Source organism: Vanacampus margaritifer, chromosome 14, assembly GCF_051991255.1.
Source record: "Vanacampus margaritifer isolate UIUO_Vmar chromosome 14, RoL_Vmar_1.0, whole genome shotgun sequence".
In the NCBI taxonomy this organism is placed as follows: domain Eukaryota; kingdom Metazoa; phylum Chordata; class Actinopteri; order Syngnathiformes; family Syngnathidae; genus Vanacampus; species Vanacampus margaritifer.
This window is the reverse complement of record NC_135445.1, coordinates 8142139-8169539: the sequence shown is the minus strand read 5'-3', so window position 1 is coordinate 8169539 and position 27401 is coordinate 8142139. Positions and strand designations below refer to the sequence as shown.

At 38.0% G+C, this 27401-nt stretch overlaps 3 protein-coding genes across 6 annotated transcripts in view; 1 reads left to right on the top strand and 2 right to left on the bottom strand.

Annotated features, from left to right (window-relative positions):
- The window catches only part of skor2 (SKI family transcriptional corepressor 2), a 106655-nt gene extending 103327 nt beyond the window's left edge, over positions 1 to 3328 (bottom strand). Inside the window, exon 1 of one of the 2 annotated variants that reach the window (XM_077586177.1) lies at positions 3254 to 3328. The gene's annotated coding sequence lies outside the window, so the exon portion shown is untranslated. The remainder of the gene's footprint in view (positions 1 to 3253) is intronic. The other variant, XM_077586178.1, reaches the window with a different exon arrangement.
- A 1038-nt stretch (positions 3329 to 4366) lies between these two features.
- Positions 4367 to 22311, bottom strand: smad2 (SMAD family member 2). Of its 3 annotated transcripts, XM_077586186.1 has the most exons (12): positions 22152 to 22311; positions 19771 to 19906; positions 19367 to 19670; positions 16213 to 16302; positions 15242 to 15435; positions 14919 to 15053; positions 13713 to 13787; positions 13419 to 13472; positions 12940 to 13152; positions 12720 to 12857; positions 10049 to 10193; positions 4367 to 8380 (listed from the first exon to the last, which is right to left on the bottom strand). In XM_077586186.1, the coding sequence occupies exons 3-12, from the start codon at positions 19621 to 19623 to the stop codon at positions 8257 to 8259; spliced, it is 1425 nt and encodes a 474-aa protein (XP_077442312.1). In that variant the 5' UTR covers positions 19624 to 19670; positions 19771 to 19906; positions 22152 to 22311; the 3' UTR covers positions 4367 to 8256. The 3 variants fall into 3 exon arrangements, with proteins under 3 accessions (XP_077442312.1, XP_077442311.1, XP_077442314.1); XM_077586185.1 differs by having other exon boundaries at positions 19367 to 19906; XM_077586188.1 differs by lacking the exon at positions 16213 to 16302 and having other exon boundaries at positions 19367 to 19906.
- A 561-nt stretch (positions 22312 to 22872) lies between these two features.
- Positions 22873 to 24810, top strand: LOC144034026 (N-acetyllactosaminide beta-1,3-N-acetylglucosaminyltransferase 2). Its single transcript, XM_077542536.1, has 2 exons — positions 22873 to 22993; positions 23462 to 24810. The coding sequence occupies exon 2, from the start codon at positions 23488 to 23490 to the stop codon at positions 24808 to 24810; it is 1323 nt and encodes a 440-aa protein (XP_077398662.1). The 5' UTR covers positions 22873 to 22993; positions 23462 to 23487.
- The last annotated feature ends 2591 nt before the right edge of the window (positions 24811 to 27401 follow it).

Here is a 27401-nt window from a genome sequence, read left to right as displayed (position 1 = left end):
ACGATTAATCGGTAATCAGTGTTTTTTTTCTGCCAAAAATAGCATTGGCCTTAGCTGTGTCAAAATGAATCGATTAATCGACAAGTAAATGATTATGTAATTAATTGACAACTATTTTAATAATCGATTAATCATTTAAGTTCATTGTTTATTTCAAAATTGCCCAAATTGATTATAAAAATATTAGATCGTGACAACCCTAAAAAATGTAAGCAAAAAAAAAATACGCGTATAATTTACGCATTATATATATTTTTAATTCATCGGACGATTGATCGGTAATCAGTGTTTTTTTTTCTGCCCAAAATAGCATTGGCCTTAGCTGTGTCAAAATGTATTGATTAATCGACATGTAAATGATGATGTAATTAATTGACAACTATTTTAATATTCGAGTAATCGTTTACGGTCATTGTTTAAAGCAAAATCGTCCAAATCGATTCCAAAAATATTTGATCGTGACAACCCTAATCAGCTTCTAAAAATCGATCATCAGTGGCCATTACTGTATATAGCCAGCATGCTAACTGTTGCTAAGTGGAGTAGTGCTGTCACTATCGAATATTTTTATAATCGATTAATCTATGGATTATTCAAACGATTAATCGACTCGTTCATTTTAATTTTGCAGAAAAGTGTATTACAAAAGTTTTCCCTTTCCCAATTTGATACGTGATTACTTTTCGATTGATCGATTATCAGCCCCCCAAAAAGTCAAGTATATATTCCGTAGGAGTAGCACAAGCGACGTCATCGAAGAGACTTTGAGGTCCTCGAGTTCAAGAGTGCACCCTGTTGCATCACTTGACCAAACAGCGGCCCGTCTCAGCGTCTTGTCTTTTGTCCCGGCCGGCGCTGCATCGCGGCGACCCGCCGACTCGATGGAAAACTCATTTGGGACTAATGACATGGTCGAGGCTCCTGCGTCTCTCTTACTTCCTCTTTTCTCCGTCTCTCTGTCTGTCCTTTTCTCTTGACGTTCTTTCTCACTTCTCGGCTCATAATGCTCCTGTTACCAGATCACGGTAGTCGTGCACTTGAACGCACCGCAGCGCCGTTTAGAAGGCGCTTTTGTTATTTGCTTGGGGTCAGCCATAGGTTAGAAGCCAGTCTTAATTAGTTGTCATAACTTATACATGATTACCTCTCCTCAGGTCCACTGCCCTCTCGAAAACACCCGTACGGTGTCTGCTCGAGACTTAAAGCCAACAGGAAGGTTTCTAGATGTATATATCCGCTGTCACTTTCGGGAAAAATTTTAAATAAAATAACACAGTCACGCAAGAAAATTGCTCATTAACAAACATTAGTTAGTATCAACATTGTGATGTGCTATAGTAATTAAGTTAACTTAAAAATGGCTCCAAACGGTTACTCGATTATTAAAATAGTTGTCGATTAATTTGATAGACGATTACTTTTCGATTAATCGTTTCATGCGGATGGCTCCAGTTGTTATCAATATTGTCATGCGCTACAGTAATAAACCTAAGTTTGAAAAAATACTCAAAATGATTACTCCATTATTAAAATAGTTGTCGATTAATTTGATAGTCGATTACTTGTCGATTAATCAATTAACGCGGACAGCTCTAGTAGTTTTCAATATTTTCATGCGCTACCATAAAAAAGCTAAGTTTTAAAACAAAATACTCCAAACGATTACTCCATTATTAAAATAGCTTGTGATTAATTTGATAATCGATTACGTTGTCAATTAACCAATTAATTTTGACAGATCTAGTTCATACCAGTGTTATGTATGTGCTATAATAATACAGGTACTTTTTTTTTTTAAGGCTCCAAACGATTACTCGATTATTAAAATAGTTGTGGATTAATTTGATAGTCGATTAACTTGTCGATTAGACCATTAATTTGGACGGCTCTAGTTAGTATCAATATTATTAATTTGCTATAGAAATAAGTTAAGAAAAAAAAAGATCCATGCGATTACTCGATTATTCAAATAGTTGCCGATTAATTTGACAATCGATTACTTTTCGATTAATCGATTCATGTGGATGGCTCTAGTTGTTATCAATATTTTCATGTGCTACAGTAATAAAGCTAAGTTTGAAAAAATACTCAAAATGATTACTCCATTATTAAAATAGTTGTCGATTAATTTGATAGTCGATTACTTGTCGATTAATCAATTAACGTGGTCAGCTCTAGTAAGAATGAAAAAAAAAGATCCATGCGATTACTCGATTATTAAAATAGTTGCCGATTAATTTGACAATCGATTACTTGTCGATTAATCTATTCATTTTTGACAGGTCACAAAAAAAAAAGAGTTCCCACAAAAACCTAAACGCTTACATACTATTTTTTATGAATAATGATTAATCATTGACATCATTTTCCAATAACGTAATATCCCGTTCTACTAAAACTCTTAATGCTATGCAGTCCACAATAAGCAATCATGTAATTTACCAATCTGAACTGCACATAATTATTGGAAAGCATTTTACAACACACCCGATCAATATCCCGACGCCATTGACCAAAATCTGTTCCCGCGACCACAAGACAGACACATGATTACTGATCCATATTACAATTCCAGAAAGTTCTTGTGCATTCAGGATATGGGATTCATTTGTTTGGGAAATATTGTAGTGTAAGAGGTCACTGGGGGGCTGATGGCGGGCAAGCAGCAAAGTCAGCTTCCTAATGGAGTGCAGCCGCCTCATATCAAATGTAGGCACTCAAAATATACACAATACACCCGAGCTGTACTTATTGTACGTGCCAAACCTTGGTACTTTATCCAAATACTTGGTATCTACCCGTTAGGGTAGTAAAAAAAAAATTTTTTTTTAAAGAAAGAACGAAAAAAAAAAAAAAACTATTTTTACTTCCCTCGATTTAAAAGGTCTGTTTCATTAGCGTACTTCTACCACCCCCTTTCGGCAATGAACGCGCATTGCACCTAAAACACAAACTGACCTTTTTTATGTTTTTTTTCTTGTTTTTTTATTACACTAAAGGGTCTCAGAATCTCAAAAATATCCAGTTAACACAATAACTGAAGAACAATGTGCTAGTAAATGCCACAAATATCTTGAAATAAAACCCAGTAGTTTCAATTTGTGGACTGAAAGCAGCTGTACTCCATTTTGTAATTAGACAACGAGACAAGCATGTTTCGAGTAATTGTAACTCAATACATTTTGTTGAGTCATATAGTAAGAAAGGCGACGTAGGCAGTTATAAATTATAAATTCATATTGTTTGTGTTGACCTGTTGCTGATGTATCGGTGGTGCTATTCCGCCTCCCAGTGCTGAGGACGTGAGATCGAGTCCGGGCTCCGCACTGATCTGTATCTATGTCTGGATAGCCGATAGGCCAAGACTTTTGAAGCCGCGAGGGCGCCATATTGCTCCTCCCAAGAAACGTTTCTCGGCATAGCGAAATTGGAAAACATGCCTCTGCCAAATCTTATATTGGGGTCTAAGGAACTGAGCGATAAAAGAAAAAGGGGTCCTTCAAAGCAGCACATAACGTCCACTTGTTTTTTTTGTTTTGTTTTTTATAGTGACCACTCCGCCACAAACCCCTCCACCCCCGGTCCTATACTAACATCCTACGAGCTGAATATGTCTAATTTGTTCGTATACGTATAGTTTATGGTAGTCTGCTCGCGAGATGGGAGGAGTAAGATGGCCGCCCTGTTGCGTCAACGGCTATCAAGCTATATACACTATTCGCATACTATATAGCTATATATAACTATAAGCGGTTAAGAAAATGGATGGATTGTTACAAATGTCCCAAATAACTAGTACTTATAGTTTTGAAGATAATTTAGATGGACGGAGGTAGATGCAAGTTCGAAAAAGTCTTTGGTATAAAGTAAAAATGTAAATAAATAAATAAAAAACTATCCGCGCTTTCATCCATTTTCTAAAATGCTTGTCCACGTTAATTGGTCACAGGTGGGCTGCAGCCTATCACAGCTCACTTAGGGTGAGAGATAAGGAGCCAATCACAGGGCTGAAATATTTCAAACAGAACCAATGAACAAATAGTGATACTGTTTGTCTTAGCACAATTAAATTGTAAAAACTAAATTGTTCATTCAGTACTTGTGAATATGATGTGAACGATTGAAAAAGACAAATCTACGAATATGTGAAGCCGCAGGTGCCGAACTGCAGATATCATCATTCACCAGAAGATGGCAGACATAGTTTAGTTGCACTTACATTTGACACTTATTCTTATACCACAACATGAGTAGGTCTAATATTTTTTTTCTTTGGAAGATATGCTGGACATATAGCAACTCAAAAATACTAACATTTTTCAGTGAGTTGATTTTTTTTTTTGTGGGGTGCGTGGGACACACATCATTTAGACTCATACCAATTTTATTAGTGTACACAGTTCATTGTTTGTTCATAACTCGAACGTGTATGAAGTTCAGTGTTTGAAGAAGACAGATATCCTTATGCAGCTAATCAGCTGAACTGGATATGCTTTGCGAAAAGCGGAGAGAGAAAAGCAATAGCATACAGTATAAAGAAAATAACAACTTTACAATAACACCACTAGTGACATGAAGCGACCTTCCCCTGCAGAGTAGTTTTTAAGAGAAAAAGAGAGTCTCGTTTGGGAGTCCACACTTGTCCTTCACAGAAGAAAGAAAAACACCAGTTGATTCGTAATAAGAATGCGTGTAGATGTGCCCTACAGAAAACCTCTGCCCATTTCTTCCGTTGCAAAAATGATTTTCGGGAAGTGAAAAAGCCAACTGCCGAGCAAGGTGGCACTTATTTAAAAAATAATAATAATAATAAACAAAGGCTTGCTGGAACGTGGCAATATGCACACAATGGTAATCATCTAATCAACAAAGGGGGGAAACTAATATACTGTATGTTTTGAAAATACAATCTGAACAATCTGATGTCAATGCATAGAACAAAACACTGTATGTGTCACCGATACAACATCCTTAAGAAAACTACATGGTATTTTTTTTTTTTTTTATATCATGTACTGATCTTGGCATTGAGAAGTCCAGTAAAATATTCCCTAAAAAAAGTAACAATAACAACAAAAATAAAGAAAACATGAAACATTGAGAGAGAAACATAACTGCCATGGGCGCGTTCAGTTTATGTACAAATGAGTAGAATAATCAATCCATACAGATGGAAATGATCAACCAGATCAAAAGAAACAGAAAAAGGCAGCGCTATATGGGGGGGAAAAAAAAGTCAATTATTCATTCAACTTGGTCCGCATGTAAAGTATACACCGCCGTTTGTGTTTACACGCATAAGTTCAGAAACGTGTCACAGTCCAAGTAAACAATGAATCTGGAATGCGACACCCGGGCATAACGAGACATACACAATATTTACATGTCCCACTTTGTGACATTGTGCTTATGTGCTCTATGCTGGGGGGGGGGGGGGGGGGCACACGCCAACAACGTACTGGCCTCTACCAGGATGAGAAACCACCCATGCACGTAAACACACACAATGTCAAGCAAACACTTATGACAGTCCAAGAGTTGGAGGCAGGAATGTTGCTCCTATGTTTGAAATAAAACACTATAATTCAATACATTTACCAACATAACTCTCATACAAACAACTAATGAAATGTGATTCTGTATTGCTCAACTGCTGGTTTAATCCCATGAGAATTTACATTAACTCAGAAATGTTTGACTAAACGTGGCATTTTGATTAATATTGTGTTTGGGAGTTAAGCAGGAAAAAAAAAAAAGAAACAGCCGTTGTCGGTACCAGACGTGATCTGGCTGCCAGATTGTATCGGGGTCGCCTAACGATGACGCTACAGGATTGGCTGGAAATGATGCATTTTGTTCAATAAAGCTATTTGAAAAATAATCCAGTGGATGTCAAAACATTTGAAAACAAATATTAAAGTAGTAATTTAAATAACAAAATGTACGGATTCAAATTGTCAAAACGTAAATAAACCTAAGAATATAAGAAGCAGGATATTTTAAGATTTAAGAAAAAAGATTGAAGCGCCGTCGAGTTTGCCGATGACGTCAGCAGAGCGGCGCGAAATGCGCGATTGAGACGTGTTCACTTTGGTTTGGTTTCTTTTCTTTTTTTTTTGTAGTTCACGAATCACAATGCATCACAAAAGATAGACTTAATCATAAGGAGTAGGAACACATTAGCAATCTAAACTGGTAAGATTTTTCACATCTCAGGCAATTCATTTGTTCAATCTATTTTATTATTTATTAAATACATCTTGCTCTTATATTTTTAGGTTTATTTACCTTTTTACAACTTCAGTCCATACATTTTGTTATTTAAATTCCATCTTTAATAGTTTATTTCGTCAACTGGATCATTTCCAGCCGGGGGGTGAATAAACACATAATCTCTCTCATCTTTTGAAGGGCATTAATTAATCTTTTGGCATGGTGGATGAATACTGGTGTGTTTTCATGATTTTAGAGCAAAGCAACCAAATATGTATTATTAAGTTACTGAATTTAATAGTTAGAAATTGAAGCCGTTAAGTTTCGGTCAGTGGTCTTGTTTTTGTGTGTGCGCGTGTGTACAAACTTGCATTTATAGTCTTTGGGACAGCATAGGAAATTTTGCAGTAATGGTCCACATAACCCCCTTTTTCAAAGGATCTTATATTTCATAGATTCTAAATTCATTTCATAAAGAACATTTCAATCAAATCTTATTTTCAGTAAAGTCAAGAAAAATACAAAGTTGATAGTCCGGACAGTGATCGTTTCTAGCTCGTTTTCAGTGGCAGGCCAAGTGACACGTTTATATCCTATATTACATACTTGTCGGGTCAATCTTTTCGTCGGGAAAAAGCAGTCAAGAATTTCAACATATTCATTTGTATAGAATAGATATATATATTTTTTGTAAAAATCATCAATACATAAAAACAGAATAAAACCACAAATGTGCAGTATAATTGCTTGGTTTAATACGTAAAGCTTTAATAGATTTTAGTTGGGAAAACGTTTGGACTGTAATTCTTTAGGGCGAGGACAAGAACTCACTTGAAATCAAATGAGTGCTTATGCCATAATAAGCCAATTCCGGCATAACTTTATAGTGATGGTTTCAAAAATATGCTATTGGGTTTTCTTCAACATTCCTATCTGTACAATTTAAAAGCATTTCTTGTTTTATTTTACATCAAAGGCAACTTTTTTTTGTTTGTAGTAATAATAAGGGTGCATAAATTTGGAGAAGTGCAATTATATTATAGAGGCAATTTTGTCTAAAATCCCACATTATAGGACACTTCTTATCAATACATTGTTGATAAATGGGGGAAACGTAATATTCCAGAGACGTGTATTTTTAACCGTCTTGACAGCTGGGGGGCGCCACTGAGACCACGTTCTGCACATTTACCGCAACCGCAACTCTGAATATAAACGAATATACTGGAATGGCATCGAATAGAGTAAGGAAGCAAGAGAAAGAGTGCGTAGAATTGCGGTTATCCACGCTGGAGGGAACGCTCGCTTTTAAATTAAATTATTCGACAAACCCACTGAGATGCGGCACACATACAGTATGCAGTTGAGTGGAAATGTGTGTGTGTGTGTGTCAGGATCAGACTGCGTGAAGATAGGGCATGTGTTAACTCAAAGCTTTCGCAATCACGCATAGAGTGGACAGAGAAAAGCACAAAAAAAAAAAAAAGAGCAAGTCTTGACCCGGCGACTTTGGTCACTCAAACCGACAAAAACGGTTTTTTTTTTAGTTGAATCCAGAGTGGCAGTTGGACTGCGAGTCAACGGCGTGTAAACGAAAACTCTTGACACTGAATCCAGCTTGTGGCGTGGTGGCGAGGCAGTGAGGAGGCAAAGGTGGAACTGGTGAGCGAGAGCGAGCGAGCGCCAGAGAAGAGAGACTCGATTCGCCAACTGTCGTCATGCGTTTCGAGTCTGCTTCGGGCACCTCGGTCAAATACCTGAAAGGGAACCGGGCGCCACTCTTGCCATTTTGGATATGCGCAGTGACTTCAGTTATTAGGTCTATGGTGATTGGAATGTCAGCCTGAGGGTTGATTCGACAGGTAATAATCAGGCTCACTGTGATGTTTTACATTCCACGACTGCACGCGCTCTCTTTCGCATCCTCGAGGTCCTTTTGTGTGCATTTCTTCTGGTCTGTTACTCCATCATGGTGTACTCCTTTAAGATGCTGGTCAAATGTTGTGTAAATGTCAAGTTTTTTTTTTTTTTTTCAGACGCCATTTAGGACATACTGGAGCAGCGCACAGAGGGGGAACCCATTTGGGTCAGCACCTTGTCCAACCACTGGAGGGGGCCGTTGAGATGCAGCTCGATCCAACAGGGAGTGCTGGTGACGGTCTGACGTCTGACGGGAGAAAACATCAGCTTAAAGGTTGAGAACACTGAACGGTGGGCTTGTCAACAACAACAACAACCACCACCACCAGATTGTAAGTGCACAAGAAAACTATCCTTCCATTTTAACTCATTCACTGCCATTGACGACTATAGACGTCAAAAATTCATGTGAACTATTTCTATTAGATTTTTTTTTTCATTTCATTAAATGTTTTATGAAAACCTATAAATTCTTTTATTTTACATTTATAACAGATATAAAATTATCATGCGATTATAACGATTAAATGCTCCTTATTTTTTAAAAAAAAAAAGAAGCTTTATATTAGGTCCGCCAGGCGATAATTTTTTTTGATCGTAATTAATCACATGACTTCACTAGTCAAATAACGATTAATTACAAATTTTATATCTGTTCTAAATTTACAATATTTTTTTTCCTAGGTTTTCATACTCTTGTTAGCAAAAGTGGAAAGCTAAGTTTTAATTTAATTTAAATGAAAACTTAGAAAAACATTATTGTACATTTACAATAAAATGTACAATAAAATATTTTTTCTCAGATTTAATTTAAATATAAAACTTAGAAAAAAGTTTCATTCTCTTGTTAACAAAAGTGGGGAATTTTTTTTAAACTAATAGAAATATGGCTGCATCATTAATACAGTAATTTCATATTAATTCACAAAAAAAAAAAAAAAAAAAAAAAAAAAAAGAGTGTGATGTTGATTTGTGTTGAGATCATTTGTCTGCCACTAGATGGCATAATTGCATTCGTAAAACGGTGACAGCACATTGCGTTTTTCTCTTCATATTAAGAGCTAACTAATCTTTTAACATGAAGTAATTTGTGAAATTCTGCACATTTTTTAAATTGTAAAAAATACAACTTGACCCCAGTCTCCACAAATATATGCATTATTATTAAATGTATTACTCCTAAATTTTGACGTGGAGGTGTGTGTGACTGGAATTAAGTAAGGCGTTAAATTAACACACTCATTTTGACACCCCGGATAAAAATACTTATTAGCTAATTCATTGGCAAAGTCTGATCAAATGATGAATCAAACAGAGCTGACCGCTGTAGGCCTGAGCGGCGGGGGCCGCTGTGGGCTAACCAGACAGGCTCCACAGCAGCTTAAGGCCGACCAATGACGACAAAGCAACCCCCCCCCCCCCCCCCCACACACACACACACACTGACTGTGCTGTCTGGCTTTCTGGGAGGTTACAACACAATAAGCGAGCCAGGGACAGAACAGATGTTTGCTGGATGGATGGTTAGACGGCCAGACGGATGGACAAATGTCCTGTGATCGTGCACATTTTACAACAAAAGGGAGACTAGAATAGGGATTGGACATGTGTGCAGCATGGCAAACTACGGTTTAATCCTTGTTTACACTACAAAGCATTACCGTTCAGATCAAGTTGCGTACAATAGAGCAACCGCAGATGCACGTGGCTTATGTTTAAGGTGCATATTGCCTTATGTGCTGATGTCTGACTGCACCCTGGGCCGCTCAACGAATAGATTAGGGTGATTATGAACAAAAAATTGAGCGTGAGATGACCCTTAATTGTGAAACGCAAACAAAACATTAACCTTGATTACTGATTCTAGTTCAAATAAATAATAAAATATACTGTATGCGTTAGGAGACAAACATACCTGTACTCCGCGCCCCAACCTTTGACGAAGCTCATCCTGATGGTACACATCCGAGTCAGCTGGTAGACCGCCTCGAACCCCTGATTGACGGACTGTGCCAACAGAGCGGCAAACTCCTGGTTGTTAAAAATCTTCAGATTACAGCCTGGAAGTGAAAGATTAGGGATTAGGCTTCAGATGCTTTGCACTGCTAGAAACAGGTTTCTGTATTTGGGGCACAATGGGTTTTTTTTTCCTCTTGTAACTTGTGTTGTTCTTAAGGATAGGCCGATAATCAGCATTTTAACGAATATCAGCATCAGCTTTTTGGGGAAAAAAAATAAAATTAATTTAAAACTGTGCCAACTTCAGGGAACTCATTCACTGCCAGCCCAGTTAAAATTAATCTTTCATTCATTTAAAGCAACAACTTACAATTAAACAAAAGAGAAATAATTCATACTGTAGTTCCATTACATGAACAATATGAGACAGAAAAATCAGAGAAAACTGTTTTTTTTTTTTTTTTTAAATTGACGTCTATATCCGTCAATGGCAGTGAATGAGGTATTTTTTTAAAATTTCAGTTACCTTTATAAAAGATGCTGTTGACCCTGGAAACTCTCTGCACCTTCTGTTTTAGTTTGAAATTAAAACTAAGATAAGTGAAATTTTAACATTGCAGATATTTAACATTTTTGGAAAACTTAAAATGTAATATTAAAAAAATAAAAAAAATAAATACATAAATATATATATTTTTTTGTGTGTGAAAATAAATATGGACTCCAAATATCGTTTATCGGCCCCTTTGATTACTGACAATCAACATCAGCCCTAAAAAAAACATGTCTATCTCTACTGGACGTCTATATGTGACACGCATACCATTCCTGTTTGAAATAAAAAGTGATAGCTATATTTGATGTATTTTTTGTAAGTCTTGCAAAAACGAAAACAAAGTTCATTTGTCAACATGATTACAAAACAAATATTGACATGACAAGCTGCTGTGATGCGAAACTGCACGATTGAGATCATTCCCAAGGCTGACAGCACAAACCCCGACGTCGCCACGTGACGCTTGCTTTTGCCTTCTCCGCAAACGTGCGCCGCAGAATGACAGCGTTCGCGCTACCGCTTCAGCCAAGAATGAAATGTTCAAAATTGCATGGGTACAGATTAGTCAGCCTGTGTGGGTGAGAGGCTGAGGAAAAACAAGTCATGTTGTGTGGAGATCGCTACTCTTCCTCGAGGGCTTTATTTTTCCAATAAGCACGGTTTCACTCATCATCGAATGGACATTATGTTGAAATTACAATATAGCATGTATGTGCAGGTTAATAAAACACAATCATGCTTTTTTTTATGCCTATTATTAAGCTTGCGTAAAGCATTTTTTTCTTACATTGTACATTTTATTTCTGTACTTTAAATGGTGTACTTTTAATCACATAAAGCTCTTATGTATGACATTTGCTATAAAGCTCGTACCGTCAAACATAACAAAAAAAATAATACGCAAACTGTCTGCATTGCTCACTTAGTTGGCCTCATTTCAGCCAGTATCAAAAGAAGTCCGTGTGTGTGCATTTGGCCTTTTCAAGACTGGACAGTTTCACCGGAATGAAGTCATAAAAAGGACACAAATCCACTAGAAGTTGTGTTTAGTAAGCAGAAACATTTTAGGCAGAAAGTGTTGCAAAAGACTGAGAGTGCCATTAACATAACTGAGCAAAAGTGTTGGTTCCGTTAAGTGATGTTCACCACTGGTACAGATTTTTTTTTAATGGTAAATTCCTACTTGATGTTTTTCTGTCGACTTGAATACTCTCAGTCTGATCTGATATTCTTGCTTGAGCCCTTTTTCAGTTTATCCATCCATCCATCATTATTCCCTCTGAAAATATGCATTTAAGACAATGCACTCTATATTGTAATGATGAATTAGAGTGAGTAACTTCCGCTTATTTGCATTGAAGAGTTACTTTTAAATATAAATATGTGGTACAGATAAAATACTATGAATGCCGTTCCCATATTTAAGATCAGTGTTTATGTTCAAACTGCATATTACAGTGGCTTAACCCTGGAGAACCTGTGGGGTCAAATTTGGCCCCTATAAATTCTGCTACTCAAATAACAAATATCTTTTTTTTTTCCAGCAGTGATTTTGTCCCTGTGTTCTTGTTTCCATTGGCCAAAGTGTGTTTGTACATTCAAAAACCAGTTCTAAAATGCAACAAATAAAATTAAAAATATATATTGTTCAATGTAGCTGTGTATTTGATTGATTATTTTATTAAATTCTAAATAGTTTACTGACAGTTTTTGTTATTCAGATTTTTCAAAATGATACTCCTAAATCCCAAAAGGGTCAAATTTCGCCCTAATCCTAAATTAGGGAATAAAGGGTTAAAATTGAAAAAACATATATTTTGGTGTTCAGTGAATTTATAGCAGTCAATTAATGTATAATTCATTATTTTCCAAAGAAGAAAAGGGTTCTCCAGGGTTAAATGTACATTTTGGATTCTTCTTGTTTTAGCCCAACTAAGTATTTTCATGTTTGTGGTAGTTGGTGTAAAAAAAATAAAATAATAATAATAATTTTTTTTAGAGACGCTGATATAGAGAAACAAAGACAATTTTCGCCTCCTAATGTTTGCTGAGGGGGAAAAAAAGTAAGAACCTGGAGGTATCTTGCAGACGGTGGCGGGGTGCCACCCGTATCGCTGGTTGCAGTTGGGACTCTGGACAAAAATGGCACTATCGCTGAGGCACTCAGCGAACACCTCCCCTCCGATGTAATACAACCTCACTCCACGACCTGAAGGTTAGAGTGGAAAGAAATGAAAGCACATCAAATAATCATTTATTGGAGACAATTTGAAGAGGTTGATAATAGATACCTATATGCCTCCTTGTCATTTCGACAGTTGCGTTCCTGTTGACGTTGCTGAGAAGTCCGAGGCAAAAGCGTTCCGAGTTGGAGGGGTCGGTGAAGCCGTCCACGGTAAGAGAAGGCTGCGAAGCATGGAATGTTTCTCCGACGCGCTGGTTGAGCTCATAGTAGGCTATAGAGCACCAGAAAGCTGGCTCGCTGTAGGTGACCGGCTGAAGGTCTGTTGAGAAAAGCACTTCGTGAATACATTTTCATCTCGCAATTGCCGTTTCTAATTCGAGCAATGCAATACAACCGAATATACTGTAATATAAAAGTCTTCTTTCTCCCATTGGGCTTAGTTTTTCCACCATTACATAATAATTGCAGCTCCAACCAATAGGATCATCCTTTACTGATCCCCACAGAGGAAATTCAATAAAGCTTTCACTTGAAACTCTCAACACAATGGAAAGAAATCTAGAAAGAAAACGATCGTAGATTTACCCAGGCCGTGGCTGACGGGTGACAAATTGTTAGGCGACAGTTCTGCTGGTGAGCCTAGCATAAAAACACAAACAAAAAAAATATAAATATTTATAAAAAAATAAAAAAGAGAGCAACGATGATGACATGTCAAATCGGTAAAATTACCGAATGAACAATACTGAGCTCTCCAGAAAAAAAAAAAAAAATACAAATAAAAAATAAACAAACACACAAACAGATGCAAACGCGTGTTCATACAATTAAAAGTCAGGATACGTTTCACAGACTTCAGGCCGAAGGAAACTAGCTCACCTGATTCCATACTTTGATTCATCTGCTGGTCACTAGCCTCGCCATCTTCACTAATGTAGCCAGGCGGGGGAGTCTCTGTAAAAGCATGACACGGTACATAAAGAAAAATGTAAAGCCGTTAATGTACGTTTTTACATACGCAATAGAAAGCAAATATTTTGCTGATGAGATTTTCCAGTGGTAGGTCGGGTAATTACCGTGCCATATAAAATAATTAGATAGGAGTTGAATGACAGCTACTGTGGTGTGTTTTATTTTTATAAATCTTTTATAATAACTGTTGATGTGCCTATGACTGTATCGTGATTTTCTTCAACCTCCCCTTTTTATTCCTTTATTCTTGATCCCGTCACAACTCAAAACGTTTTCATAAGACTTCACCAACTAAGATGTGTCTGAGTCCTTTAGCGAAGGCCACACGTGCGTAATGAGTCGGCAGACACGATCACAGTCAGATCAGCACGTGTGTTTGTAAGAGTTGCAGATATTGATGACCGGAAGGCAAACTAAAAGGGGTTTGTTCGGAGGGCACCAAAAAGGAAGGCCTAATCAGTGGTTAAAGGAGAGGTTGGAGTCAAAACGTGACACTGTCATGAAGACAACTTGTCATATTTATGACATTTGTAAAATGCACTTATTTGGGGATTTTGCCAAGAAAATCACTTGTTGCTCTGGGGGCCAATCACGTTTTTATTCTGTATGGAAGTAAATGCTGCACTGCTGGACTCTTGACTACAATTTTTCCCAAACACCCAAGGACTTATAAAAGTTTTGATACTGGAAGCCTATTTTTACGTCAACTCAAGTCTCAGCCTGGCATTTATTGCCTCTCCTTTTGTGCTTTAAAGCACCAGAAGACGTTTTTGAACGGAGCTGATTTGTCATCACTGAAAACCACATTGTTTTTATTTAAAAAAAATAAAAAATTATCTTAAACATTTTTTTTGCCCTGAAAAAAAATACTTTTTTTAAATAAAATTTTAATGTCGAAAAAATTAAAAAATAAAAACAAAAAGTCCTGTAGGATTTTTTAGCATTGAAAAACAAATCATTTCGAGACCAAAAAGACACGTATGTTGAAAGTTTTGTCCAAAGATATCGTTCATTCAAGGACTCAAGATTCAAGCTTTACCACTCGCTGGGTTTGATTTTGATCCACATCACTACTGTAAAATGAATACCTTGAGGGCTGCCATGCTTACAGACCTGGGATGTAGTTGTTAGGAGGATCAATGCCGGCTGGAAAATTTGTATTCTCAGGGATTGAGTTTGTAAAGTCATCTAGAGGCGGAAGCTCCGTCAGGATCTCTGTATGGCGCGGCACCAAAACTGGGGGCAGCACTGTGGAAATAAGAGACCAAAATGGCATGCGTCTTTTTCCATGGTTTTATGCAGCACAAAAAAAAAAAAAAAAACGTTTCTGCCATGAATACTGACATTTAAAGCACTACTTTTGATGGCAGCCTGATGCTGAGAACTATCAGTACATACAGTCTTCTATTTCAAATCAATTCCAAAGAGATCATTACCCGGCGTCTCCACCCTCTGGTAATGATAAGGGTTGACACACACTTCATCCTTCTTGAGGTTGAAGGCATACTGACAGTTGTCGATGGCCCGCAGCTCATGGTGGCTGTGAAGGTCGGGCCATCTCCACAGGCGACAATAGATGACGTGCGGCAGGCCCTTACGATGGGATACCTGAAGACGCCCATCCAACGACCTGAAAGGAAGCATCAAAAGTTTTCACCGTGGAATCAATTTTTAACTAGAGCTGACGCACTGGAATTGTATAATGCTTTAATTTACATGTCATGTTTTGGTAAGTTACTTTCATATTTCCTAAATGGACCAATACACCGTAGAATGTTCATTATTAACTCATTCACTGCCATTGACGTCAACAATTCATTTGAACAATTTCTATTTGTTTAACATTTTTTTCCACTTTTGTTAACAAGAGTATGAAAACCTAGACATTTTTTTAAGAAAAAAGAAAGAAAAGATTGTTAAAAAATTAGGGTAATTTTTTATTGTAATTAATCGCATGACTTTTTTTTCATTTCATTAATTTTTTTTATGAAAACCTAGAAATTATTTTATTGTACATTTGTAGATATGAAATTATCATACGATTAATCACGATTAAATGCCCCTTATTTTATTTTTTATAATTAAGCCCGCCAGGCGATTAACATTTTTTATCGTAATTAATCACATGACTTCACTAGTTAACTCACGATTAATCACAAACTTTATATCTGTTCTAAATGTACAATATTTTTTTCATACTCTTGTTAACAAAAGTGAAAAAAAAAGAAGTTAAACTAATAGAAATAGTTCAAATGAATTTTTGACGTCTATAGCCGTCAATGGCAGTGAATCAGTGAATTGTTTCTAAATGTAGGCATGAAAACAAATGGCCCATCATTGTTGGCCTTGAAGCACTCCCCGCCCCCGTCCCGCCCCAAAAATGCATAATACATGTGAGTGTATTCACCTGTTGTGGTCAGCGTATCCGTACATGCCTGAAGAGTCCCACTGCTCTATCATGTGGCCTGACCCTAGACCCCATAGATCTGAGCAATTGCTATAGACACGCACACACGCATGCATACACAGACACACACACACAAAACATACAGGACATGAGCAAAAAAAAAATGGCAAACATAAAAGCAAACAGACAGTAAATGTGTGATGTCCCATTCCAAATAAGTAGGATGACATTACAAACAGACACGTCAACAGTTGGATTCGTATCAGAAATGGAGACAGAAAATTAAATCGCCAAATGTCATCCTATCAAAACAAAACATGACAGTCCATAAAGTCACATTACTTGTTTTCATCATGTCTAAGCTCCTTTCAAATAAACTCTCTTAACACATGATCATATCCACATTTGCAATTTATATTATGTATATTGTTTATAAGGACATCTGGGCAGCTTTATTTTGTTACACACAAAATAATAACTTTCCCCAAAAAGTGACATGAAAAAAAAAGAAATGTAAATGACCGTTTCAAACGTCAAGATTAAGACAAGACCACATAAAAAAATTTGACAATTTGTATAAAAGTGCTGTGTATGGCTTATGACAGACAACGCAACACATGCACGCAAACACTACTAACCACCATCCCTTTTTTTTTTTGCATGCAAAGTTGCAAACAATGAAACTCGTACTCGTCGTAATGATCCCCACCCATGCTTCTGATCTTTCACACGCTACATCCTCCATTTGAGTTCTAACAAAAATCTCCGCCTGTTTCCTCTCAACAATGCACCACGCACACCCACGTCACAATACTTTGGGTTTTGCTCAAGTATTGCAAAAGTATCAAAACCAAATGCAGCAATACCAACTGAGCCAATGATAAGAGAACAGTTATCTCAAGGATCATACCAGCAAAAGGATAATAGGTGGGGGGGGGGGGGGGGGGTTGGGGGGACGAATCGACATCCAAGACTGAAGACGACAGGAATCTGAAAAGCACCAGCACCTTATCTTCCGTTCCTTAACTTCAGTTATCACTCTCACATTCCTCTCGTGAAGAACAGAAAGAGGTTTGGCGTCGGCGCATCTTTGTCCAAAAATCTCTTGTCCGAATGATCTCCCTTTAAGGAAGATCCTCCAAAGAGTGATCAGACATTCGACATTTATATTCGCGTGCTTCTAGTCGAGCTCCCCGGACACTTTGTAGGCCGGCGCACTGTACGATAAAAATGAACTGAGCGTTTGTGTTTATTTCTGTTGACAAACAAGAGAACTGTTTGACCAAAAAAAAGGGTTTTGAATCATTTTCCAGCCTAAATGGTTCGAAATAGTATCCTTCTAATCTAAATAAACTAATATTTGTTAAAACAAATCATTACACCTAAACATGTGCTTACAATGGATGGAATTGTAAAAACATTTTTTTTTTAATCCTATATTACGATCCATGGAGGTGGTCCAAGCAAACCCAAGGCAATTTTTTTTTTGCAATGGAAACTCTGAAACTTTCTCAAACGCTGGTTCCCCACTAAATTATTCTAATTTAAAAAGAGGAAAATAATGGAAATCTAAATAATCTGGTCCTCTGTCAAAATCTGCCTGCCCTCATTACGCTCGATAGCAGACTTAAATTATTGTCAATTTATCCTTTTAAAATGTGTGATTGACAGATTGTGTAAATATGGAAGCAGAAAGGGAAGATGTCTATGAGTTGACATCCTGTAACAGCTATACAAGCTAAGTCATTTCATTCTGTATGTTTGGCCAAACCACTCTCAAAGGCATGGTTGCACTATTAAAACTAACAACGTCAACAATTAAAGCTTGATGTTTTCACGTGTAAAATGTTGGTTTCCTCCACGCCGGTTTCACTTCTCCTACAAGGCTAACCTGTGTGACCTGAATGAAGAAGTGGGCTTTCCGTTGCACAACTTTTCGTTTTTCCTGCAAGTCTGTGGTGTTGGGACATTATGTATGCTGTGTGGTCAGTCAGGTCATTGATTAGTTTGATTTTTGCTGAATTGTAGAGCTGGACGAAAAAGGAAAATCCAAATTTTTATTTCATTCTGGAGGATTAGGATTGAGTCAACAAACATTTATTTAAAAGGTTCCATTTATTCAAAAATAAACCCTGATCAAAATGTTGGGACAATAATATCGTATATTGATTTTGAAAACAATTTAACATAAACTTAACATTCAGCTTGTACAAAAAATAGCTATTCTAAGTAGGACTGCGCAATTAAATTACAATTTCAACACAATTATACTCCACAATTACAAAAAAAAAAAAGATTATTCATACACATTTTTGAGTCGTTTAAATCTATACATTTGTACGTATTTTATTTTTTTAATTAACTATTTTAATAAATGTTTCATCCAAAAAGAACTTGCATAATTATAGTGTTTCAAAGAATTAGATTTTTTTTTTTTATGTGTAAGAATTTTCTTGTTTTGTACCCAAAATAAATAAATAAATCGTCCTACTGCACAGTGCACTTGCTGCACTCCAACTTCAATTTATTGCCAACATATATAAATAAATAAATACAATTATAAATTCTGTTTGGTCCAAAGGGAACTTACATAATTATAGTGTTTCTATTATAATTTTTTTATTGGTCCTAATTTTTTTTTTAATGTGTTAACATGTTGTTCTTTTGTAGCAAAAAAACTCAATGATCGTCCTACTGCACAGTGCACTAACTGCACTCCCTTCAAGTTTTTGCCAAAATAAATTTAATCCAAAAGGATATTAGATAACTATAGTGTTTCTATTTTTTTTAAATTGGTTTTAATATTTTTAAATACTTAAAACATGTTCTTGTTTTGCACCAGAAAAATAATTGTTTGAATAATCATGATTTCAATTATTATTATTTTTTTTCCCCCCATAATCGAGCGGCCCTAATTCTATGCATTCATATACACCTCAATTTCACAATTTAGGTCATTTTCAACTATTCAATTTTTTAAATGACGATTAATTTTATTAATTGGATTTTTTGCCCAGCCCTACTCAACGGGAAGCCCCAAAGTGACATCGGTTGGCTTTCAAGATATATATTTTTTTTTGTAATGGCCACGTTTTAAGTAGAGTCATTGATAAAAACAAATATAACGGCGTGTGTGTGTGCGTTCCCGTCTCACCTGGGTATGGTGACACACTTAGTGTTGACGTTCTGCGTGCTGATGGCTTTTTCCAGCTCATCCAGCTGCCCCGTCTTCTTCAGCTTCTTCACCAGGCTCTTGACAGCTTTTTCGCACCATTTCTCCTCCTGCCCGCCTCCGTTCTGCTCCCCTACTCCTCCGATCCCACCTCCCGCTCCTCCGCCTGCTGCCGGAGTCTTCTTCCACCCCAGCAGCCGCTTCACCACCGGGGGAGTGAAGGGTAGTATGGAGGACATGTTGTATGTACGTTGTGTACGCGAGTGTTTTGAGTTAGCCTCTTAATCTGATGTAAAGGGAACAAGGGAGGGGGAGGGGGGTTTAAAGCTGTTAGGCTGTATTTTTAAAACCCTTCAGGGAATAAAAGAGACAAATGGAGAATATACATTTGTATTTTGTGGAGTGCAATCTAAGTCATGAGTATTGAGGAAAAGCCCGGAAAATATTCGAATTCGGAAATTATGAAAAATCCGATGGAATGTGCAAATGTGGGGGAGCAGAAAGTGAAGCATCCAACCAATCCTGAAAAACAGGAGACAAAGACACGTAAACGAAAAAACTCAAACAATAGTAACTGATGAAAAAAAGCTTGTGAAGGCATATTGACAGTTGTCATAATTTGTGTGCAGACTGTTCAAATAATTGCGTCAATACGGGGTATCTTCCGGTTACTAGGTCAGCCTCTAAAACCTAATCCATCTTAACAGAGGTGACAAATCTTCTGTGTTGATGCTGATACTAATCAAACGCTAATCCCATACAAAGTTACCTATCCCATTATCAAAACCAGAGTTAACCTTCACTTGCTAAAGCTGAGCAGTGTCAGGCCGCATTAAACCTGGGCCGGCTGCAGGGTCAAACGTGGTGCCTCGGTTAACTTTATACACACGTGGTGGTGGTGTGTGTGTGTGCGTGTGTGTGTGTGGGGGGGGGGGGGGGGGGGTCAATTGTTCTATTAAAAAAAACAAAAAAAACAAGAAAAGCCAAAATGGTCACTGAAACAATTTGAATATTGACAAGCCACAAAGCTTCTGGGAAAATGTCCTTTGAACAGATGAGACAAAGCTGGCGCTTGCTAGCACAAAAACAAAGCATGTCGAGAAAACGACACTGCATCTAGTACCTACTGTGAAACATGTAGGAAGTGCGGGTTTGTTTTGTTTTGCTCCATCCTGCTCAGGGCAGTGTCACAGTTACACGAATTGAGCGAAGGATTGCCTCCAAAGCTTGTGCAACAAAATGTCATTCGAAAAGCTCCATATTGTGTGTGTGCAATGTCCGATTTTCATAATTAAGTTATTTTTCTCCCATCACTTATCAGTTTCAAGTTATTTCAGTGATCCTTGTCGGTTGCTCTTTCAGCAAGTACAGATTTTGTAAAAGACCATGCATCCAATTTTCCCTCGTGGAATCAGCACTTCATCCCCAAGCTGCATTAAAAAGAGATCATTGGGGGCTGAAAGACCCCCCCCCAAAAAAAGTTCACTATATTACAGTTCCATCAAAGTCGATTCATCCTATTCCATTCAGCATAAGGCCATAACCTCTCTTATACGCCACTGACTGGTTTCACATAATAAAAGAAATCATCAAAAAATACAACTCATCAGCAGCTGTTGTAATTTGTTGTACATGTTTTGACTTCATTCGGTATTCAACAGTACACTCAAGCTAACTGGACCTCTGAATATTCAGTTTGGCATTCATTTCACCTATTTCCTGTTTGTTTGTTTTTTTACTGTTACAGTGATTCATCATCATCATCATCATCATCATCATCATCAAGGTTGCTGCCATTTATGTAATATGTACCGTATATTGCGTATCATTATCATCAGCATCAATTACCCTCAGAGCACATTTAGGCTGTTGTCAAGACATTGTAGTTGAAAAAAAAAAAAAGTAGAGAGCGGGATCCAAACCATGTGACCTCGCACATACGTGGTGACCGCCTTAAACCATTGTTCCACGAGCCAGTACACCGTTCACGGCAAAATAACGCTAGGTGTCGAGTTGCCGGTCACGGCAATATAACCACTTCAAATTGTTTAATGCCAGACAAAGAGACGGCGACTGTATAAACCGCTAATCAGCCGCGGAATAAACATATTTAAACTGGTGTTTCTCCCAATTACGGAATTTCTCAATTTGTATAGAAATTAACAAAGGGGGCAAGCAACGATGCTGGTGTTGTGCGAAGAACCTTCCAAATGACACATGGGCGCAACAAAAAAAAAAAGCTCAAACCGTGTTGATAGAACTACAATGTCAAAATGAAATGCTAATCGCGACTAGCAGGGCCTTGTGGACAAGATAAGCGACCGTATTGTGTCTGTAATATCCAACCTCATTGTGAGAAACCGTCTGTTTGTATCACTTCTCCTCTGCAACCACCCATAATATAAACACACACACACACACACACACACACACACACACAAAAACAACCATGCACACACGCTCCGAAGAATAAGCTAATGCTCTCCGCAGCAAACGACTCAGTCTAGACTTTGAGAAACAGCAAAAGAAAGCGAGACAATTGCTCACATTATTCCAAAGTGCCAATACATGAAATGAATTCAAGTTTCTTTGTCTTGGAATTACTGATCCTCTCTTCTCCACCTCCCCTCGGCTTCAAAAGCGAGTGCGAGAGAGAAAAAAAATCGCTAGCAAGCTTGCTACTTTGTCCGACAGACAAATAATCAGGTCTGATGCGTGTTTCGTCCCTTACAAATGTAATATTATTATCTGTTTAAGACATGCTTACCGACTGAGCAGGCGAAAGATAGTCGGGTGGTCACTTAGGTACCTGTCAATATATCCATTTTTTTCATTTTAAATTGGTCCAGCGAGTCTTAAAAGTCGAAATACAGGCGATGAGCCACCGGGATGATGGCCCCTCATTCAAAGCTCAACCAAACTGTAAAGCTTGGAGTAGTAACACAAACCCACGTTTGCCCCGCCTTTTCTCTCTTTTTATTGGCTGAATTCATTGCTTCAGGCAATACCTTGTTGCCAGACATGTTTTCTATTGGTTGGAGTCAATGTCAGTTGGATACTATTGTGACGTATACTTTGGTGGGTGATGTTTACAAGTTTACCTTAATTGCCCTATAATAATAATAATGATAATAAAAATAATAATATGTTTACTACTTTAAAACCAAAGTATGATGTCAGTATAGCTTTTCATCGGTAATTTGGTGGCATTATGCAAATACACTATTGCACCTGGCAGCACCTGCATGCAAATCAATTCTCCAAAAGAAATCACAGCTAGGTTGAGCTGTTTCCTGTGTTTAAAATCACCCTCAGTATATTTGCAAATGTACCTTAATATAGACGTTGTGTGCTGGTTTGATAACGCGCATGCGCAGTGCTTTCTCTGTCTCACCTGAGACTTGTTGCTCAGACGCGGGAGATGCCAAGGACTGTTTGATTTTAGAGGATTCTTTTTTTTCGTTCGTCATTTTGCTTCGACGTCAGTGATGCTTTACCAGAGGAGAATTATATATGTAGCAAGTCATCCAGATGAATGAGATCACAAGATGGACTCTTTACTTGGCTGAGTCTCAGTTGACTTCACCTATTTTATAATTTTATTTTCTTGTAAGTATATGCATGATTTGTCTTCCGTCCTTCTCCTGGTCATTTTTCATGCACTTTATTTATGTAAATGACGTATAAAATGCATTTTTCATTTTACACAAGGTCATGAAGAAGAAGGGCTTTTCTTAAGTCAAAGTAGCTAAGCAGAGAATATATTGTACTGATTGTAAAGTCACATTTAATTTAATAACTGTGAGACAAAGACAAAATATTTCAAACTAGAGCACGGTTGTTTGAAGTTCATTTTCTTGTCGCTCCATGTAGGTAAAGAATGATGCACTGAGTTAATAAATCTCACTGGGCCATCGCCACGGTGACAAAAACTCCAGAGGCTTGACTGCAGTGCTAGTTATAAACATGCTGCCGCAGTGGTACACATTCATTGAGAAAGTAGAGTTATTAGAGGCTTTTTTTTTCATTTATACTTAAAGTCTATAAAGATTGACAGTCCATTTGCATTGTGCGCAGGTGTGTGCCTGATCCAACCGCATACAATGGGCAAATGCTGCAAGTGCAACGGGAGGCTGCTTTGCCTATGTTTGCTGCCTTGCATGATGACCGGCCACCTTGTGATTTATATCATGGTGACCATATTCGTCACCATCTCCTACGCGCCTCCCAAAATAGCCATCCACTACATCGCTCCGGGGATTTCAGCAAATTCCGGGGCCTTGGCCTCTCATCCGCTCAACCCCTTCTGGAAGCTTCATCTGGAGCACAGCGCGCTGTGGAACCAGTTGCAGCACTCCTTGGACCGCCGTTACAATCCAATACTACGAGGAAATGCAACCGGGGCGACGAGGGAGCCCGGAGCGAAATTAGCAACTCAAATGAGGGACGATTGCCTTTCTGAGGGTTCGGACCCTCATCTCTATGATGTCAACAATATACCGGAACAAATGAAGGCATTTGTCAGATCAATGCATTGCAAGAGTTATCCGATCCTTATCAACCAACCCACTATGTGCAAAAGGAACAGGACGAAATCTGGTCTTGATTACCCAACGCTCCTCATGGCCATCAAATCTCAGGTGGGAAACTTTGAAAACAGGCAAGCCATCCGTGAAACCTGGGGCCGCAGTGGTTTCGTGGAAGGGGAGTTCAATAAGAAAGGTGGATTTGTGCGGACTGTGTTCCTGCTTGGAAGGCAGGACTCAAGTTTGGGACCTCACCCAGATCTGAAAAACTTTCTGGACCTCGAGAGCCAAAAACACAGGGACATCCTCCAGTGGAGAGACTCTTTCTTTAACCTGACCCTGAAGGACTTGCTGTTCTGGCAATGGCTGCAGCAATATTGCCCCGCAGCCGTATTCATCTTTAAGGGGGACGATGACGTCTTTGTCCGAACCGGCGCCTTACTCGATTACTTAAACAAGCAATGGGAGGAACACAAACTGCGGCGGGCCATTAAAAATGTAACTCACATGGATTTGTTTGTGGGGGATGTCATTAATAATGGAATGCCGAAACGGGATCCATCTGCTAAATACTACATACCAGAAAGCTTCTACAAAGGTGCCTACCCGACATATGCCGGAGGAGGAGGCGTGGTGTACTCTCGCTCACTTGCATCACGACTCAAAGAAGTGTCTTCCAGAGTTTGCCTTTTCCCCATCGATGATGTCTACCTGGGAATGTGCCTGGAAAGACTTGGACTGTCTCCAAGTCATCACCGTGGTTTTTTAACATTTGATCTCCCCGAGACAGACAGGGAGAATCCCTGCGCTTATAAATCGGTGCTGCTGGTTCACAGGCGGAGTCCTAAAGAGATGTTGTCTTTATGGCACAAGCTGCAGAATCTGCATAGCAAGTGTTGATGTTTATGAATAATTTGGATTCGTTAGGATGAATGCCGCCGTGATGACTTGAAATGTGATGGTTGGATGCCTGTGGGTTTGTTGTAAATAGGCGATATCCTCGAAATGCAGCAACACATTTAAGTGGTTTGTCTGTATTGTGTACAATGACTCACCGCATGTCAGTTTGGTGAGAGTGTGTGTTTGTGACTCTTATAAGGGTACAGTCAGCCCCTCGCTTGCACCCCCCCCTCGAATTAACATATTCACAGATCCCCCCCCCCTTTTTTTAAAGGAATTTCACAATTGTTTCCTTAATTTTCCTCGAAGTTTTGTGCAAAACATATATTGAATGTTCATCAGCGTTTTTGGAACAATTTTGGGGGTTTGTAATTTTTTTTTTTTTTAAATCCATGACTGGTGTCAACTGTAAAATATGATGTAACTCAGTCTCTATTAGCACCCCTCCCCCTGGAATTAAAATATTCACAGATCCCCCCCCCCTTTTTTTTGAAGGAATTTTACAATTGTTTCCTTAATTTCCCTCGAAGTTTTGTGGAAAACTTATTGAATGTTCATCAGCGTTTTTTGGAACAATTTTGGGGGTTTGTAAAAAAAAAAAAAAAATCCTTGACTGGTGTCAACTGTAAAATATGATGTAACTCCGTCTCTATTAATACCCCCCCCCCCCCCCCCCCCCCGGAATTAACATATTCACAGACCCCCCCCCCCCTTTTTTTTAAAGGCATTCCACAATTGTTTCCTTAATTTTTTTGTGTTTTGTGGAAAACATATATTGAATGTTCATCAACGTTTTTGGAACAATTTTGGGGGTTTGTAAAAAAAAAAAATGACTGTCAATTATATGCTGATTTTTTTTGACTGGTGTCAAATGTAAAATATGATGTAACTCAGTCTCTATTAAAGAATCTCGGCACGAACTGCTCAACAGGCTAATCATTTGGGTGGATCCTAACGTGCTATTTCTATCAATAATTATGGAAAACTGAGGTGGCATCTAATCTGTCTTTTAAAGTAGCACTAATGAACTTTTCAACCTTAATAAAATATTTTCACATCTCTTTTGATGAAACGTGGACTTAAAACTCATTGAATGGTACCTTTGCCATGTCCTGAGGGGGTCTGTATTATTTTTACTGGCACTAAGCAACTTTGAAGAGGATGGTAGGAACACTGCCACACAAAAAAACGACAAATGTGCTGACTGCTTTATGCTATACGTCACGTCGTTATAAAGACAGAAGTCAGTTTGAATGTCGACGCACGATTACTGCTTTCCTGGCTGAAGCTGCAAAACAACTGAAAAGCGTTGTCTGATGGGATAAAAAGAAAAAGAAAAAGGGAAGCTACCTGGATCAAAGGGACTGTCAAGGATCAACATTGGCCTGAGCTAAAAAAAAAATAATGTTTTATAATGATGCAATGCGCTTGTCCTCATGGGAATTGTGGTCTTCCTTCAGGCATAGCATTACCGCTTTTGCCCACATGGCGCCGCCATAATCAATGTAAACTGAAAGGTCCTTAGTGTCCTTAGTCTAAAATGCTAAAAAAAAAAAAAAAAAATCATTTGGATCCTTTCAAAATCAGCTTTTAATTCTATAAAAGCAAAATATATGACAATGAACAATTTCGTATGATACATTATTTGATTAGACATATTAGTGCTTAATTATCTTGTGTGTGAATTAAATGATGTTGCTTTATTTGTGTTTGTTAACACAATCATGACAGTTACAATTGATCTGAATGATACATATGTGCTTGCTTTGTTCACTTTTGTGATTGCAGGCCTGAATATTCAATAAATATATATATATATTTTTTTAATCTTCCAAATCTCACATGATAAAATGATAATTTGGTATTGAGTGACATCTAGTGTTAAATTCCTGTACATGTAGTAACTCCACTCAGTGGTATTTTCTAAGCCTGACACCTAGTCTAATTAAACAAAACAAATCTCAACTCGAGACTTAACATAAAATATGTTGTTAAGCACAGTGAATTATTGGTTTACACAGCTGCCTCACAGCGAGAAGGTTTTGAGTTTGAATCCATCATCACCCAATCCAAAACATGTTTTAGTCTTTTTGAAGCCTCCACTGAATGTGTCTGTGTCAGCCCTCTGACAGACAGGTGATCAGTCTCGGGTGTGCTCCGCCTCTCACCCTAAATCCGATGGGATAGACTCCAGCGTCACTGTGACACTTTAACAAGATAAGTGGCGGAGAAAATGTGCAGACAGATGAATTTCAGTCTGTTTTTAGTCTGCTGACTTCAAAGGTTAAGCCTGCAGCTCTGCAGGAATTATCTACGAGGGCTTTAACGGGCGTCTACTTGGGAGTAGTGATAAGCACACTTCCACACGAGATCCCGGAAGAGCCTGAGTGTTGGTCATGTGACCAGACTCCTTTTACTTGGACATAGCAGGCATGTCCCCCCCAGAGGAGCTGCCTGCCAGCAAAACAGCAGTGAAAGAAAAAAAAGCATGCAAGACGCCTCCTGGAAGACATTTGAAGAGTGTTTACTTACCTGCTTGTTGGCTCTGGACAACTGTGTAATCCTCTTTGCAAAAGTTAAAATAAAATTAT

Coding starts and splice junctions, on each gene's coding strand:
- smad2 (XM_077586185.1), bottom strand. CDS start 19,623: ATGTCCTCCATACTACCCTTCACTCCCCCGGTGGTGAAGCGGCTGCTG. Junction 15,054..15,241: donor CCAGAGGGTGGAGACGCCGG/GTAATGATCTCT, acceptor TTATTTCCACAG/TGCTGCCCCCAGTTTTGGTG. Junction 13,473..13,712: donor GAATCAAAGTATGGAATCAG/GTGAGCTAGTTT, acceptor TTTTTATGCTAG/GCTCACCAGCAGAACTGTCG.
- LOC144034026 (XM_077542536.1), top strand. CDS start 23,488: ATGGGCAAATGCTGCAAGTGCAACGGGAGGCTGCTTTGCCTATGTTTG.